This window comes from Polypterus senegalus, chromosome 1 (assembly GCF_016835505.1).
Source record: "Polypterus senegalus isolate Bchr_013 chromosome 1, ASM1683550v1, whole genome shotgun sequence".
In the NCBI taxonomy this organism is placed as follows: Eukaryota; Metazoa; Chordata; class Cladistia; order Polypteriformes; family Polypteridae; genus Polypterus; species Polypterus senegalus.
In genome coordinates, this window is record NC_053154.1 from 101,321,398 (window position 1) to 101,338,468 (window position 17,071).

The window sequence follows — 17,071 nt, forward strand, 5'->3', positions numbered from 1 at the left end:
GTTTATAACTTCTAAGAATTTCTAATGTACTTGTTTTTTTTTGGCATGCATTTGAATATATTTTAATTATATCTTTAACTTTTATAGTAAATATATATTAACATACATTAATCAGATAGAACCAGGTATACTACATCTTTCAATACCAATTTGTTGTTTTTCTATTTAAACCCAATGCAGTAATAAAAAACTATTCACATAGTTTGAATTTTATACATTTTTATTTTATTTACATAAATAGGAGTCTAAGAGTCACTCAAGCAGATAATTTCAGTACAAGAGCACTATAAGAGCATTTACTTTTACTTGGCTTCAGGTTTTTTGTCACCAGATTCCAACCTGGCTGTGTCTTTTGGTTCTCTGTATGCTGGAAAGGCCTCCCAAGGGCTGTTCAGATCAAACTTGCGGAACTCCTGTGATAGTTCCACTGGTTCTGCTACTACTCGCTTCACCTCATCATCGTAGCGTACCTAAAGGCAAAAGAAAGGCAGACACAGAACTGTCTCTGTAACCGAGCATTTTACTAAAAGCTACCACAAACAGATGGCATTAACAACTTGCACCAGGACTGGACTTGTAAAACATCAACCTTCTGAAGCTCACTTATGGTTGCTAAAAGCATTTATGCTATAAACAGGCCTTCTAATAGCATTAAAACAGTGATCAGCACATTAAAGGCATTTAAGAATTCATTCTGAAAATCTTCACATATTTTCAAAGGAGAAAAAACAATTTCCTAGCTGAACCTATTTCATGCAATTTTACTATATCCTTTCAAGTTTCATCTTGACTCTCAAGAAACTGTAATACAGAAGTCCTCAATTAGGTCCTACAGAGCTATAGTGGCTGCAGGCTTTTGCCTCAACCAAATTCTTAATTAGAATCCATGATATGATAAAGTGAAAAGTATTCTTACAATTATCAGTACAATGTAGAACCCTTATGTGTTTACTTTAAACAGCTGCATTTAGGTATTGTTTCTTATTTACCAGTTAATAATGAGATGTACAGTAAAAAGGCACCACCAGCTCTCCTCCTAAATTGGTTCCTTTTAAAACCGTATATATGCACCATGACATATCTGTACTAATAAAATGTACAGGGAAAAAAAAAAGAGGAAAGACCCAGAAGTACAAATGTGTTCCGACACACAAAACATATATGATAAAATGTTTCCAGAAAAGAAAAAATGTACCATGTGATAAAGATGCATCTTGGATGAACAACAGTAATAACACTAACACCCTCTGCAGTTCGCATACAAGGAGATGGTGGGAGCGGAGGATGCCATCATCTATATGCTACACAGATCCCTCTCCCATTTGGACAGAGGCAGTGGTGCTGTAAGAATTATGTTTCTGGACTTCTCTAGTGCCTTCAACACAATCCAAACTCTGCTCCTTAGGGACAAGCTGACAGAGATGGGAGTAGATTCATACCTGGTGGTATGGATCGTGGACTATCTTATAGACAGACTTCAGTATGTGCGTCTCGGGAACTGCAGGTCTGACATTGTGGTCAGCAACACAGGATCGCCGCAGGGGACTGTACTTTCTCCGGTCCTGTTCAGCCTATATACATCGGACTTCCAATGCAACTCTGAGTCATGCCACGTGCAAAAGTTCGCTGATGACACTGCTATCGTGGGCTTCATCAGGAATGGGCAGGAGGAGGAGTATAGGAACCTAATCAAGGACTTTGTTAAATGGTGGGACTCAAACCACTTACACCTAAACACCAGCAAAACCAAGGAGCAGGTGGTGGATTTTAGGAGACCCAGGCTCCTCCTGGACGCCGTGATAATCAGAGGTGACTGTGTGCAGAGGGTACAGACTTATAAATACCTGGGAGTGCAGCTGGATGATAAATTGGACAGGACTACCAATACTGATGCTCTGTGTAAAAGAGGACAGAGCCGACTATACTTCCTTAGAAGACTGGCATCCTTCAACATATGCAATAAGATGCTGCAAATGTTCTATCAGACGGTTGTGGCGAGTGCCCTCTTCTATGCGGTGGTGTGCTGGGGAGGCAGCATAAAGAAGGACGTCTCACGCCTGGACAAACTGTTGAGGAAGGCAGGCTCTATTGTAGACATGGAGCTGGAAAGTTTGACATCCATGCAAGAGTGACGGGCACTGAGCAGGCACTTGTCAATCATGGAGACTCCACTGCATCCACTGAACAGTATCATCTCCAGACAGAGGAGCAGCTTCAGCGACAGACTGCTGTCACTGTCCTGCTCCACTGACAGACTGAGGAGATTGTTCCTTCCCCACATTACGTGACTCTTCCATTCCACCCAGCGGGGTAAACGTTAACATTATACAAAGTTATTGTCTGTTTTACCTACATTTTTATCACTCTTTAATATTGTTTTTTTTATCAGTATGCTGCTGCTGGAGTATGTGAATTTCTCCTTGGGATTAATAAAGTATCTATCTATCAAGTCATATAAGAACATAATAAATTAGACACTGAAGAGACCACCATGCACCTAAGCTGTCCCAATATCTTATCCAGATACTTCTTAAAGGTTTATCAATATTTCTGCTTCAATTACATGTCTCAGCAGTTTGTTCAACAACTCCCTGTGCTGAAGATGTGCTTCCTGATTTCATATTAAAAAGGACTAATAGGAAACTGATTAGAACCTGCAGCCAATGTAGCCCTCCAGGACTATAACCAAATGCCCAAACTGTAATACAACAATTTAACTGCCTAGCAGCTCCACAATGTCACATTGATCTTTAGTATATTTACTGCATCCTCGCACCAGTAAGTTCACCATCTAACACACAAAGCTCTGTCCCATTGTCTACAGAATGATACAGATCCACCTGCTTATCAGTAAACTCTTTCTAAAGATGTTTTGCCACAGTTAAAGAAAATATTAAGACAAACTGTGTTTTACTGGTAGCGACCATTTTACTCCTATTAACCGCTGAATTTTGCATACAGCATGGCTTTCAAAGTAAGCTAGCTTAGCCCAAACTCATTGTACACAGGCCAATGAAATACACTGTGGTGCTCTCGTAAACACTACCTGTGGCATAGAAATTATTTTACTATGTAATTTAGTTTGAGGCAACAGAAAATTACTCAATTTCAAAACAAAAAATTACTGCATTTAATTTTAATAATACTGAGAATAATTAAATACTAATTCTTCACAACCTATATATTTTGTACTGTTCTATAACTTTCAGACTTGTGTACTTTAGTTTGCAAACTATTCATGCCTAATGTGTTAAACGCAAGTACAGTCAGAATTATCAAAAAGAATGCCACTTGAATGTTTATTTTAATTATTGACCAAAAACCATTTAATCTTTCCATTTAGCGAGAACTAATAATAAATACAAGCTAGCCCTCAACACTTCCCAAAGGATATGATTGTCGATGAAATTTTTTACATTCTGAAATCACATTTTTGTGGGTTTTTTTGTTCATATAAAATTAATTTTTGTTTCTTGTGAATACAATAAATAAAGGCAGATGGGAAGAACAAGTGGACTTTGTTCACCAATAGGTATGTCTGCAGAACAATATATCTCACTAACAGAAATTGCCAGTCAGAAATGTTAAATGTTACCAATAGCTAACAAACCAAGCATTTTGGATGGCAATAAAGAGAGACTACTTTTCTAAAATTAGAAACTGTCAGCAACTAAATGCAGATGCATACTTTAATAGTGACTATAAACAGCCTTGCAGCAAACACCCCGATTTCCAACTGCAAAATATACAAAAAAATTGCAGCAAACAATCTTAGCCTTTCGGTCATAATTCAAAAATCATTAAAGGTAACATATCCATACAATATCTAACACAAAGTTGTAATCAGACTTTAAAACTTGACTTGGCTATTTTGCTGACAGTGGCATATAAAAACAGCTAAAAGCTATACATGTCTAAACAACGTATTGCATGTTAGCTCTGGATAAAACTATTATGACTTACCCCCCCAGCACAAATTTAACATACAACATAAGTTCCAGAAGATTAGCACAACTTACTTCAACATATCCAGACAATGGGAAGTCTTTTCTGAAAGGATGCCCTTCAAAACCATAGTCTGTGAGGATCCTTCTCAGGTCAGGATGATTGGCAAAGAAAACTCCATACATGTCCCATACCTGTCAAAAGTCATGAATACAGACAAGAAACAGGATTAAAAAAAAAAAAACAAAACAAAAAAAAAGAAACAGGCATCTAAATTGGTGTAAAAAATACTCTCAACATTAGCTACTAATAGGACTAAAGTGAAATTGCAACAAGCCAGAAGACATTAAACTTGTTTTAAATACAAGACTTATTTTACTCAAACTATTGTCTAAAGAAAATAGCAATATTTGTCTATGTATCATTGGTTAGTGCTCCTTTAGTCGCAGCTTACCTCTCTTTCATACCAGTTAGCAGCCTGAAAGACTGACACAGAAGAGTCCACTGGAGTCAGTTCATCAGTATAAGTCTTCACACGAATTCTCGAGTTGTAACGCAAAGAAAGAAGATTGTACACAATCTACAAAAATAAAACAAATACGTTTTTAGTAGCTCTTTATTGACACTCAAATTTTACCTACAAAAGGAATGTAATTTTCATTAAAATATAAAATGTGTTTTTTGGGTTTTTTTGCTTACTTTAAGATGAGAACATTACAATTACTTGTTTACATCCTTTTGGATAGAATAAGGACAAAATGCAACCAGTTTGGGTTATGAATAACTAAAAAATGCAGTTGTGGTTAACGCATAATTTACTTGTTTTGCATGAACTTTCAAATACCAAACAATCTGTATATGTGTGATGGACTGGTGCTCCTTCCAGGGCCATTTCCTATCTTCTTCCCTCTAGTGCTACAAGGATAGGCTCTGGACCACCCTCAGCAATTAACCTTAAGTGGGGTTGAGAATGAATTCAAAATTTGTATGTTTAATGTACTGCATTTTAGACATGTGCTTTTACTAAACATTTGATATTCAGCATCTTAATAAGCATGTATTCTTTTGGTGCCCTGACCGCACATGGCAAAATCTAATATATGCATACTTCTAATTCTTAGCCTTTGCTAATATTCCTATATTTCAAGTGCATACTTGTACATAAACATACATCTGTAACAATTTCTTCAAGGAATGTGCAACTGACAAGAAACAACTGCTTGTTTAAATCTTCCCCTAACACAATAACATTACTTTTATAGCATTTATTGAAACAGAGACAACAACCGTCTTTTCCAAATAAATGACTCTACAAGTCACCGTTATTTTAGAGTAATCAGATGAATCATTGCAAGTCAGCAAAGAGAAAGTACCTCAAACCTGTTCTGGCGAGATGGGATGTCAACAGCAGTTAGGTCTGTCAAGTTTTTAAACTGAGCATTCGTGTGGTCACATAGAAAAGTGAGAACTGGTATTATACCATCAGGGTGAATCATTACTTCCAGCTCATTAAAGCAGCTCACCTGAACACAAAATAAAGAATATGTTAACTTGTTTTAAGCTTACTTGTATGAACTGAAGGATATATCTGATACAAAAGTTAGAGGGTTACAATGAAAACTGAAAAAAGAATTTTGTCAATGATTTACAGAGAACAGATTTACAAAAGTACTTTACAGCACCCATACTACATGAAACAGAATGAGAAAATTAATCATGGGATATACTAATTCCTTGCTTTGCATGAATCCTGCACATCAGAATTTTTTTATCTTTTATAAATGAAAAGTTTAGATTCCTACAGTTTAATTATTTTACAATTGCCTAAGGCGACCGGACCACACATTGGAAACAAATCTATATAATCTTTAATACCTAATAATTTCATGCCTGAAAATCTGCTGATATCAAGCCAGCTAGACATGAGATTATAAAATAATACACTATAGACAACATTACTTGCTTATGAAAACAGCTACTTTTTAACTTGAGACATATAATAATACGATTTTATGAAAAAGAACACTACTACTATTCCTCTTCTATTGCTTGTGTATCAAGAACCTACTAATAATAATAATAATAATAATTATTATTTGCATTTATATAGCGCTTTTCTCACTACTCAAAGCGCTCAGCAATTGCAGGTTATGGACCTTGCTCAAGGGCCCAACAGAGCAGAGTCCCTTTTGGCATTTACAGGATATGAACCAGCAAAATTCCGATTGACAGTGCTAGCCTCAGAGCCACCACTCCGCTGCACTACTAAACTACTGCAGGTTCCAAAAATAGTTTAGTCAGGAGTAAACAAGAAAGATGTATTTCACAAATAGACAGTACGGTTTAAAAAGAACAGTTACCAGTTATTAATGTCAAGGAAACAATATCTTCACGGGAATAATTTCTTAACATATAAAAGCTTTGAACTACTACAGCAAAGAGGTCTGAATATATTACTGAGTAATCTAATGAGTCTATAATATAAATGCAGACTGGAATAATACTTTTGAATACCATTCGCAATTCTGCAACATTTTCGCATACTTTTAACTGTATGAAAACATTCACAAAGTATGGCACGCATGAAGTATTTACTATATAAAGTTAGGATTCTGAATAAAAGTATACATTTCAAGTGAAAACAAATTACATGCCTATAAAGGTACTCATGCAGTCCATATTCCATTTCTATTTAGAGAAACTGGACTTTGGGAAACACCAAACACAGTGACTTTTTGCACCAGCAAAAACATTAACTGTTTTGTTTGAAGGAAAAACTACATCTGCTAAAATTATGACTATGGTAATTTGGAACTGCTACTAGAAAGTAGGAATTGGTATATACAGTATATATCAAGTATATTAGAATTAAAGTATTTTCAAAAAGAAAAGCTATAAATATAATAGTTTTTCAAGCATGCACATCGGAGGATCACCTTCCAGACACATCTGAGGTATGTAATGCCCTGTCCGAACAAAAGGGGGCCCTGTTGCTAACAGTCTGGTCTCCTTTTGTTTCCCTCACAGTGCTAAGACGACAACCAATGAGGGCAATTGAGACAGATATGCCCCACTGAGACAGTATAAAAGTGGACATCCCTGAAAGGTGTAGTTGATTTTTGGACCAGAGTAATGATGTGTGTAGTTTCTCCAAACCCTAACCTATTAATTAATGTGCCAATTCCAGGCAGATTTTCAAAGCAAATGTCTCTATTTCTGTTGCTGTGCCTTCTAGCACCTTTTTTTGTTTCTGAACAGTTTATGAAATTAAACGGGTAGACCAAATTACCACCCTGACTTTTCTTAGAGAAAGTGCCAAATCTGTCATACAGAACTCTGTATTAAAATGCTATATTGAACTGTACTGCCTATAGTCATTATAGAAAAATCACCAAAAAAAAAAAAATCAGCTCAATGAACAATCCTGTGGAGCTGCAGCCATGACAACTACTGAGCAGAATGAAAACAAACCTAAAGTTTTAAACTCAAAACACAAAAAATAGTTCAATGAATTTAAAAAATAAACTGGCAAATATAAGCTTGAATTGTTTCTTTGTTTTTAATCCAATTAAAGCACACAATACTAGAACAGCTGCAGGCTGAAAGACAGCAGTATTAAATTAAACCATGTGTTCTTATTCATAATCACATCTGTGACTAATTGGAAAATTGTGATAAGCTTTGCCATCACGTGTAAGAACTTTCAGCTACTGAAAGACTGTAATTAATTAAAATGGAGGAACTTGAATGAGCCAGGTTTTCTCTTGCACATCTTGCCAAAAAAGTTTAGGTTTATGCGTAAAACATCCTCCAAGAGCAAATTCTCCCAACCATCCAAGAACAGTTTGGTGACGACCAATGACTTTTGTAGCATGATGGAGCACCGTGCCATAAGGCAAAAGTGATAACTAAGTGGCCCGGGGAACAAAACATCGAAATTTTGGGTCCATGGCCAGGAAACACCCCAGACCTTAATCCTATTGAGAACTTTTGGTCAATCCTCAAGAGGCGGATGAAGAAACAAAAACCCACAAATCCTGACAAACTCCATGCCATCAGTCAGGATTTAGCCCAGAAGCTGATTGACAGCATGTTAGGGAGATTTGCAGAGGTCTTGAAAAAGATTGGTCAACGCTGCAAATATTGACTCTTTGCATAAACTTAATGCAATTGTCAATAAAATCTTTTGAAACGTTTGTATTTATACTTCAGTATACCATAGAGACATCTGACAAAAAGTTATAAAAACACTGAAGCAGCAAACTTTGTGAAAACCAATACTTGTGTCATTCTCAAAACTTTGGGCCACAACTGTACTGTATTAAAGAATACACACATTCAATGATTACATATTTTGTACATTTAAAATTATCTGTACTCACCTGCACTTGCTGAACATACTTTGGGAGTATCTCTGCTATGTACTCTCCAAAAGCAGACAACTGTTTGTGGGCTACATCATCCCTGGGTCTGACAGTGGCTAAAAACAAGATGACAGCATTATGAACCAAAATAAGCCACATGGGCACTAAATTTCAAAGTAACACTGCCAGAGAAAGTTGGATGAATCGCACTGGATTATATTATAGTCTTAAAAGCAGAGATATAGATGAGGTAACTTGGCTCAGGAACACATAATAATAAAGCTATTTTGAGGTGTGGAAACTCAAATGAGATTGTGCTGCATTCAGATCCTTAAATAAATTACATAGCCTCGCCTGGAGAAAAGCCTCTCTTTATCATTCACTGCTTTTGTCTCTCACAAAGATCTTCTGTAAAGGGCATCTCAACTGTGAAGGTTAGGATTAGACTATCAGCAATTTTACTAAATTTTGCAAGGAATTCGACATGCAAGTGATAGAAAACAAAAGCACAACTGGAAAAATTTAACTTCTCACATTGCTGTATACTATATCTAGATCCCTGCCTTTAAGGCTAAACTTTCAATAATATGAAAATAGAGATGCCACTACACAGCATTATACTGGAAGGCTGACATGTGATTATAAATGTCAAAACTCACTTTTAAAATATAAAACCCATAGGTAAAATAAAGAAGAAAGTACTCACGCCTGGTTTCTGCTGCTGCGGTGCACTCATATCGGGCCTGAAACAGTACTTTAGAACATCTAGAAACTAATATGAGAAAAAAAAAGGCCAAAACATATTAACTACTTTCTATTTGAGAAAATCGGTAAAAATGATTAAAGAACAAATTTCTTAAACTGCCAGCATAAAGTGCACCTTTGGCAAATACCTAATACTGTATAAATTAATTATTAAATGTTGTAAATACACATACAAATAACTATATTGTATGATGTATGTGTTTAGATAGTTTCTGAATATTAAAATTGTGCATTAAACAAAATTATTACAACATGAATACATTCAAATGAACCCACTCGTACTTTCCCAGTTTAAATAATGACTCAGATTTCAACAATCTGTGTATTTTAACACATCAAAATGTGTTTGTTACTTGAGAAAAATGTCAAACTTAAATGTTAAATTATACTTACATTACATTTTTTTCATTTTGTTCCTACCATACTAAACTTAAAAAAGCCCAGTGTTTAAGATTAACTGAATCTAGCATCTATACTGTAAGAATTAACATAATTTTCCTAGTTCACAGGGCTTGTAGAAAGGTCAGTAGCATATGACAGAATTAGTTGCTCTTTGCCAGAATATTAGGAGAAATCAGCTGCTTTACGTCAAAGAGGCTAAACTTAACTACTTTTCTGCTAGCTGCTTATTTATGCAGCTCTGCTGTAACAAAGAGATAGTATTTTAAAAGGTATACATTGATATGTATCATTAAACTTCAAAACAAAAAAGACCCTGTACAATTCTTCCGTTTACAGTGCCCATTAAACATCATTGTGGTTGAATGTGCGAGTATACCAATTTTGCCAGTGAGTTTGCAGTGTACCTACACTGAGTAGGGAGGAGGGGCAAATCTTACAGATTCAAACAGACTTGCTACAAACAAATGAAAATACACATGGCCAAAAACAATACAACTCTTCAGAATGCCAATTAAACGTTGCAGTGCATCTTATCCAGTTCAGCAGATCAGACTGTATGTCAATATTGCTTTTATTATTGTACCCAGAAAAAACAAAAAAAAAAAATCTGAGCATGTTTCACTGAACTTAGTATTGCTACACTTGTTGCATGTGCCCTTCAGAACTAATATTAACATTTTCTTAATTAAACCTAATGCTCTCAATAATCTTGCCCCCTTCTTATATTTTTAACTGTCTCACCCCTTACACCCTCAATTTAATATCAGATGCTCAAAAACATCTTTGCTATTATTCCAAGAGTAAACCATACAAGAATTAGCGAGGAGGCCTTTTGCACATAAAATTGCAATCAGAAATATTCCACCCCCTCACTGCAAAATATATTATAATGATATGAATCAAGATTAATGAAAATATGACAAAAATCCTTATTAATTAACAAAAAACATTTGACAGATTTTAGTGTTATTTTTAGATCATAAATTGACTCAAGTTAGAGTTCAAATAATAAAGGTAACTTTTTTCATAAATGTGCATGTGCACTATTATTCAACCCCCAGCTTCCATACGTTGTGGAGCAATCTTTAGCTTCATAACTTCTAATAACTGTTTTCAGTAAGTGCTGACGAGCTCCTCACGTCTCTCTGTTGGGATCTTTGCCCATTCTTTATGAGCAAAGGCCTCCGGCTCATTGGTGTTTGATTATATCCATGCTGCAACTGCCTTCTTTAAATCCCACCAAAGATTTTCAATGGGATTTAAATCTGAGGACTGAGAATGCCACTCCAGGACATTCCAGAATCTCTTTCTCAACCAAGCTTTGGTTAACTGGTATTTGTTTAATCATAAGCCTGGCGTTTCTCATGCCAGACACACCCCTGGTTCATTTGTCCAAATAGTTCCAATTTAGTTTCATCAGTCCACAGAACTGTTTCCCAAAACTCTGCAAGCCTATCCAAATTTCTCCTAGCATATTCTAGTCGACTTTGATGTTCTATGTGGTCAAGAGTGGAGTACATCTTGGGAGTGCGGCCATAAAATCCTTGTTTATTCAGTGTTCATCTTATAGCTCCCACTGAAGCACTTGTCCAGGCCTTCACCAGCTCATTTCGTTGAGGTTCTGCAGTAACAGGGGGTTTCTTAGTTGTCCTAACTAAGTTGTTAAGGCCTCTTAATGAAATGTTCGGCTTTCTCCCTCAGCCAGGCAGGTTTGCAGATGTGCAATAAGTTTTAAACTTCTTTATAATGCCACCAATGGTGCCTCTTCAAATGTTCCAATTTTTTGGGAGATCTTAAACTCAATGCCCTTCAAGCGCAACAAAATAATTTCCCTTCTCAGCTTTTGTAAAAACTTCTTAGTCATACCCATGATTGCAATTCAACTTTATGGGTGAGGTTTATATATGCATCACAGTTAAAGCCAATTAAGAATCATTATTCCTTTCCTTCCTAAAGGCTTAATTATATTTTAGTTCCACTTCAGGCCTTAAAAACTTGCAGGAGGTCTTAAAAAAAGCAATATTATAGGGGGGTTGAATAACTGTGACATGGTTATAGGAGTTAATAAAATATCCTGTTACTCATGAATACTAGACCATACATTTTCTTTTATGTTTTTACATATAAATTAACTGATCTGAATTATCTAGCTCTTTAAAAAAAAAAATAATAATAAAATCTAATTAGTAATTCCTTACAATCTTTGTGGGATTGAATACTTCTGATTGCAACTGTATCCACCAAAAATCTGTATTTCTCTGTACACTAGGCTAATATCATGAAGCATTTTAAAAGCTTCCAAAATGCCATTTCTTTAATTTGCCTTTTTGACCTTTTCCCCCACAGATTGTAATTGATTTTCCTGCTTTCTGTTTTGATGCCTTGTGCCACTTAATCAGAGTCCTATGTGGCAGTTGAAGATGGAAGGAATTAGGATGCTCAAATTATTGTTCAAAACCACTGTTTCTAATCTTTTTGGACTTTATCACATTTATGTTTTGTAGGAGGCCCAGTAGGGGACTGGTAATTCTTTTGGCCTTGCAATCTTTAAAGGTTTATGTTCTACATCAGGCATGTCAAACATGCGGCCCGCATGACAGATCCTAGTTAGCTCTGAACTTGTACAAAATGATTACTATCGTTTGTGACTGAATCATTCTGCATCTTCGGTGTTATTTATTGACTTTTCTTACTTCTGTCTTCTGACAAATGAACGTTTTTCCATGGCATTATGATAGCGGAAACGTCATCTGCTAGAATAGCCACGAACCTTGACCAAAGTTAATGAGCCGCAATGTCACAACTGAAGGGGATAGGCTGCAGCAGCGGTTTTAGGCATGTGCAAACTGTGCAACTGCACAGGGCCGCCAAGCCAATATATGTCTATACTAATAAAAGGCAAAGCCCTCACTGACTCACTCATCACTAATTCTCCAACTTCCCCCGTGTGGGTGGAAGGCTGAAATTTGGCAAGCTCATTCCTTACAGCTTACTTACAAAAGTTGGGCGGGCTTCATTTCGAAATTATACGCGTAATGGTCATAACTGGAACCTATTTTTCTCCATATACTGTAATGGAGTTCAGCTCGATGGCCATGGGGGGGTGGAATTTCGTGTGACATCATCACGCCTCCCACGTAATCACGTGAACTGACTGTGAGCGCAGTACGTAGAAAACAAGGAAGAGATCCAAAAAGCGCTGAAGAAAACATGCATTATACAATTGAGAAGGCAGTGAAACAATAAGAAGCGAGCGAGAGACACATACAAGCATATTCATAAGTGCAGCTACTGCGGAAACAAAGAACGGTGTAAACCTAAAGTTTAAATTAAGTTCATAGACAGGCTGCCGCTGACATTTGTCATGCCCACGACTAATGCGGGATACAAGTTTAATGAGAGGACGCAGGATATAAACGAGAGTTTTGATCACTTTGTAACTAAGTTAAAATTGCTGGTAAAGGGCTGTGCTTATGCAAATTCCGAGAGACTGTGTTTTTGATTGACAGTTGAGGCGGGTGGGGGAGTGACGTCATCCTCTCCCCTCCCATTCACCTAATTTTGCTCTGAGCTGAGCTCCGCAGCTAATGCGGCCTTGGGGAAGCAACTTTGTCACACTGCCACCAAATACTCACAGAAAAATCCACAAGTTAATACACACGCTGTCTCTACAGTTTCTCCACACTGAATCCTCCAGACACTACTTACAAAAGGTTACATTGACAATCATGTTACATTATTTTTAAAATGTTTCCTTTTCTTAGCACAAGTACAGCTGAGAAAGCTTTGATGCATGTGCTCCATAACGTGTTAAAAAATAACGCATTTAATCACACTTTGCATTCCAAGCAAAGGGGAATTTCTCTCAATTCATGATTTCCTGGTACACCGATTACATTGATGCACACATCAGAGCTACAAAAATATGAGAGTCGGAAGAAAGCGCGTTGCTAGGACTGATTGGAGGAAAATTTCATTTCAAAAGACTACCCAACGGAAGCCTTGATAAAAGCATGGTTTTGTGCAAACTGTGCAAAAAGGAGTTTGCATAACACCGAGGCATTTCAACCTTACGGTACCATCTAAAGGTAAAACATGTTACAGCGAACACAGAAACCGTGTATGCTGTTAGCACTAGCAGTACGAATTTGAGTACCAACAAAAGGTGTCGGCAGCCCAAACCTGATGAAATGACTGGCTTCAGGACCAAAATTAGTAAATCAACATCGGTCAAACTTACAAATTTTCTCGCAAAATGAATTGCTTTGGACTGTAGACCACTACCAGTGCTGGAAGATAAGGGGTTAGAAAATGTGCTACAGTTAGCGTTAGGTCATCCAACTTTTCAACTGCCGTGCCGGGAGACTATTTCAAGTAAAATATAACAGCTTTATGACGCTGAAAAGCAAGCAAAATTAGATGCATTACAGAAAGTGGACTTTTTGGCTCTTATTGGGGATATTTGGACTTCCGTGACCATTAGTAATTTTAATTACATCTAATTACAAAATGTTCAATGATCACACTGTTTTAGCCTAATTTACAAAATAATTTTCGCTAAGGTTACTCAGAGTTTAAAGGTGAAACTGGTCAGATTACCTTTTATGTTTCTGCCTTATTTTTATAAGAAGAAAAACTGCTCTTTATGTTGAAATTTTTGTTATTATTAAAGACAATACCATTCTGAAAATGTACTTAAAGTACTTAAAATACCACTTTATTTTTAAGTCTGCCCAATTTTAGCCAGGGATGATATTTTTGTTTCTGTTTTGAATTGAAATGCAGTTTAAATGCATTTTTTTTCAGAAATTAAAAGAGCTTGAGTTTGAGTTGATAAGATACTATATTGACATTGGCGGGTGATAAGGAGCCACAGATTCTTTCTCTGCCCCGGGCTGCCACGAGCCTAGAGCCGCCCCTGCTAGGTTACACTACTGGCTGGGCTGCTGAGACAGGCCACTGGGCAGAACTGACCATCACAAGTACTAATAGCTCACATATTTTCACTTTTTTTGCTCTAGTTTTATGTAATTTTGTGCTAGTATTTTAACGAACAGTTAGTGCAGGCTATAGCTGAAGATCTGAAGTGGACGCGAGAAGTTGGCGAGTTGTTTATTAACATATTTTTGTGATTTTGAGTTTGTAAAATTAGTGTAGGTCAGGGGGCTTTTTGCATATCGGCTTATTTTACAATATAAACTTTGAAGTAAACTTAAGTAAAATCTGATTTTTGGAGAATTTGTTTTCCAACTTGAATTACTGAGCAATGAATTCAGTGAGAATTTTCATGATTTCAGTTCACACGAACAGGACTTTGCACTGTTCTCTTACAGCGTTGAGAATACGCCTGAGAATATCCAAATGGAATTGATTGAACTGCAGTCAGATTCTATTCTAAAGGCAAGATATAACGAAGTTGGTGTGCCAGGCTTGTATGCTTACCTGCCACCCTCCTATGTGCAGATCCGTAAGTTGGCATCGAGAGTACGGTCTATGTTCGGAAGCACTTACCTTTGTGAGCAATAGTTTTCGTTAATGAAAGCTACCAAAACCCCACATCGCTCAAGACTTACTGTCGAGCACCTTTCATCCTTCATAAAAGTTGCAGCTGCACAAGATTTCAAGGTGGATATCGACGAACTGGCTACTAACAAGAGATGCAAAGTGTCGAGACAAAAGAAATAAATCTCACACTGTAAGACTCCTATATAAACAATGAATATAATATAATAATACAGTATAAGGTATAGTAGATTGTTAATTTCATTCTGTGCAGCAGTTTTACAGTGACTTCAGCCGGTTGCACCCGCAGGGAATAGAAAAACGCAAACGAACGAAAATGGGAGATACTTCTCTGTGAAAATATAAAACAAGTTTAAAGACACAAATTGCCCATGACAATTTACACCCTTTAGAGTCTTATTTAAGCACTGATTATTAAGTTTTTTAGTTAATTCCATAAGCGCATTCGCACTGCGACGGATAAAAATAAAATGGAACTAATATATAGAGTATCGCCCTTAAGTGTAATTTATCAAGTTTTAAGTACACATGTCAGTTTACAACTTTAAAACGACCGTATCTTCATGTTGCCACGAAAGGTACATGAATAAAAAAGGTGCGCAAGCAAATCACTAGCTACAGAAAATTAAACTACTGAAATTGAACCTCGTTGATGCTTTTAATTTTGAGCAGCATATACTGCAATAGTGAGGACCATTTGTACAATGAAAACGTCAGCTGTGCTGTAAAACCGTACTGGAGAAAGCTGAATGCTGCCGGCATGCTCATTAAATAACTTATTTCCATTCCGTCTCTACATTGAGGCATATAATGTACTGTGAAGATTCGGCATACGTTCATACAGTCGGATAGTATCAAATAAGTATAAAAAAATGTATAGTGGCGAAAGGTCATTCGTGTCCCGTGTCAGTGCTACAGACTACCAGTTAATCCTAAGTCTCTACTGAACCCGGACGAATAAAGGCATTGTCTGCCCTTCTCCAAGTAAAACCTACATCTGCTAAAATTACTTGATATAAAATAAAACATCCCAACTCACCATGGCCAGTCCTGCTCAGTCCCTGACGAGCAAATCTTAACAAGCACGACGCCATCTTACACAGGAAACGAGTCACAGCCGCGATGACGTCACGACGATTACTGCCGGAAGTCTACGAGTTGGTAACAAGACGTAAAATTACTGGATGAGGCGGTTGAGTAATATTCAACGCAGATCCTTAAATAAAATTGTATTTGTAAAATACTCCAAATGTTATTCTTATTTCAGGCAATCACGCAGTGATATTTTTATTGAACCGATTTTCAATAAGCACTCTCAGAGGCAACTTTACATCAAAAACTTACCGCTGTCGCAGCAATAATGGGCGATGCATTTAGTAAAGATCAATGCAATTTGGATGGCTTGTTGTGAAATGTGAAAAAAAAAAAACATGTAAATTACTTTATGTAGCACTCTATTGTTGCTAAGTGGACGTTATCGTTTTATGAATACACGTTAATTCCTCTGGTATTTGTTTTAACGAACGGCCTGTGTTAGCGGCCATCTGTTAATCGGGTGTGTCAGAATATCATGTCACATATATATATATATATATATATATATATATATATATATATATATATATATATATATATATATATATATATATATATATATATTAATTTTATTTATTTAACCAGGGGCTAATATTATTGGTAGGCAGTGTGTTGTAGTGGTAAAGATTTTAGATTTCAAATATTGAGATTGTGGATTCAAAATCTGATACTGACACTGTGTGACCTTGAGAAAGTGTCTTCTCCTGCCTGTACTCCGACTGAAAAAAGAAATGTAACTAGTTATATTTCAAATGTTTCAAGTCACTTTGGATAAAGGTGTTAGTCAAATAATAATATTAAGTCACTGAAGCTGCTTATTCTTGAACACGCTATTCATATTTGTCCATGAATAATACATTCTTGCGTAGGGTCAGTTCCTGCTTTTATCTGTTTTTCCAAGTGACTTGGCTTTTGTTGATAGTCATTGCAAAACACAATTTATTCTGTTGAAGTAAAACAGCTAAACAATAGGAATA

At 36.4% G+C, this 17,071-nt stretch overlaps 1 protein-coding gene across 1 annotated transcript; it reads right to left on the reverse strand.

Annotated features, from left to right (window-relative positions):
- Positions 1-202: 202 nt before the first annotated feature.
- Positions 203-16,145, reverse strand: ndufs3 (NADH:ubiquinone oxidoreductase core subunit S3). The gene is made up of 7 exons (XM_039754292.1): positions 16,039-16,145; positions 9,016-9,081; positions 8,328-8,425; positions 5,319-5,468; positions 4,400-4,525; positions 4,020-4,139; positions 203-470 (listed from the first exon to the last, which is right to left on the reverse strand). Exons 1-7 carry the CDS (start codon positions 16,091-16,093, stop codon positions 303-305), a joined length of 783 nt encoding a protein of 260 aa, XP_039610226.1. The 5' UTR covers positions 16,094-16,145; the 3' UTR covers positions 203-302.
- Positions 16,146-17,071: the final 926 nt, after the last annotated feature.

Excerpts from the sequence above, each read along its gene's own strand:
- ndufs3 (XM_039754292.1), bottom strand. The coding sequence starts at position 16,093 with ATGGCGTCGTGCTTGTTAAGATTTGCTCGTCAGGGACTGAGCAGGACT. Across the intron at positions 9,082-16,038 it reads ACTGAGCAGGACTGGCCATG|TTTCTAGATGTTCTAAAGTA; the intron begins GTGAGTTGGGAT and ends TTCTCATATTAG. Across the intron at positions 4,526-5,318 it reads CTCGCCAGAACAGGTTTGAG|ATTGTGTACAATCTTCTTTC; the intron begins GTACTTTCTCTT and ends TTATTTTTGTAG.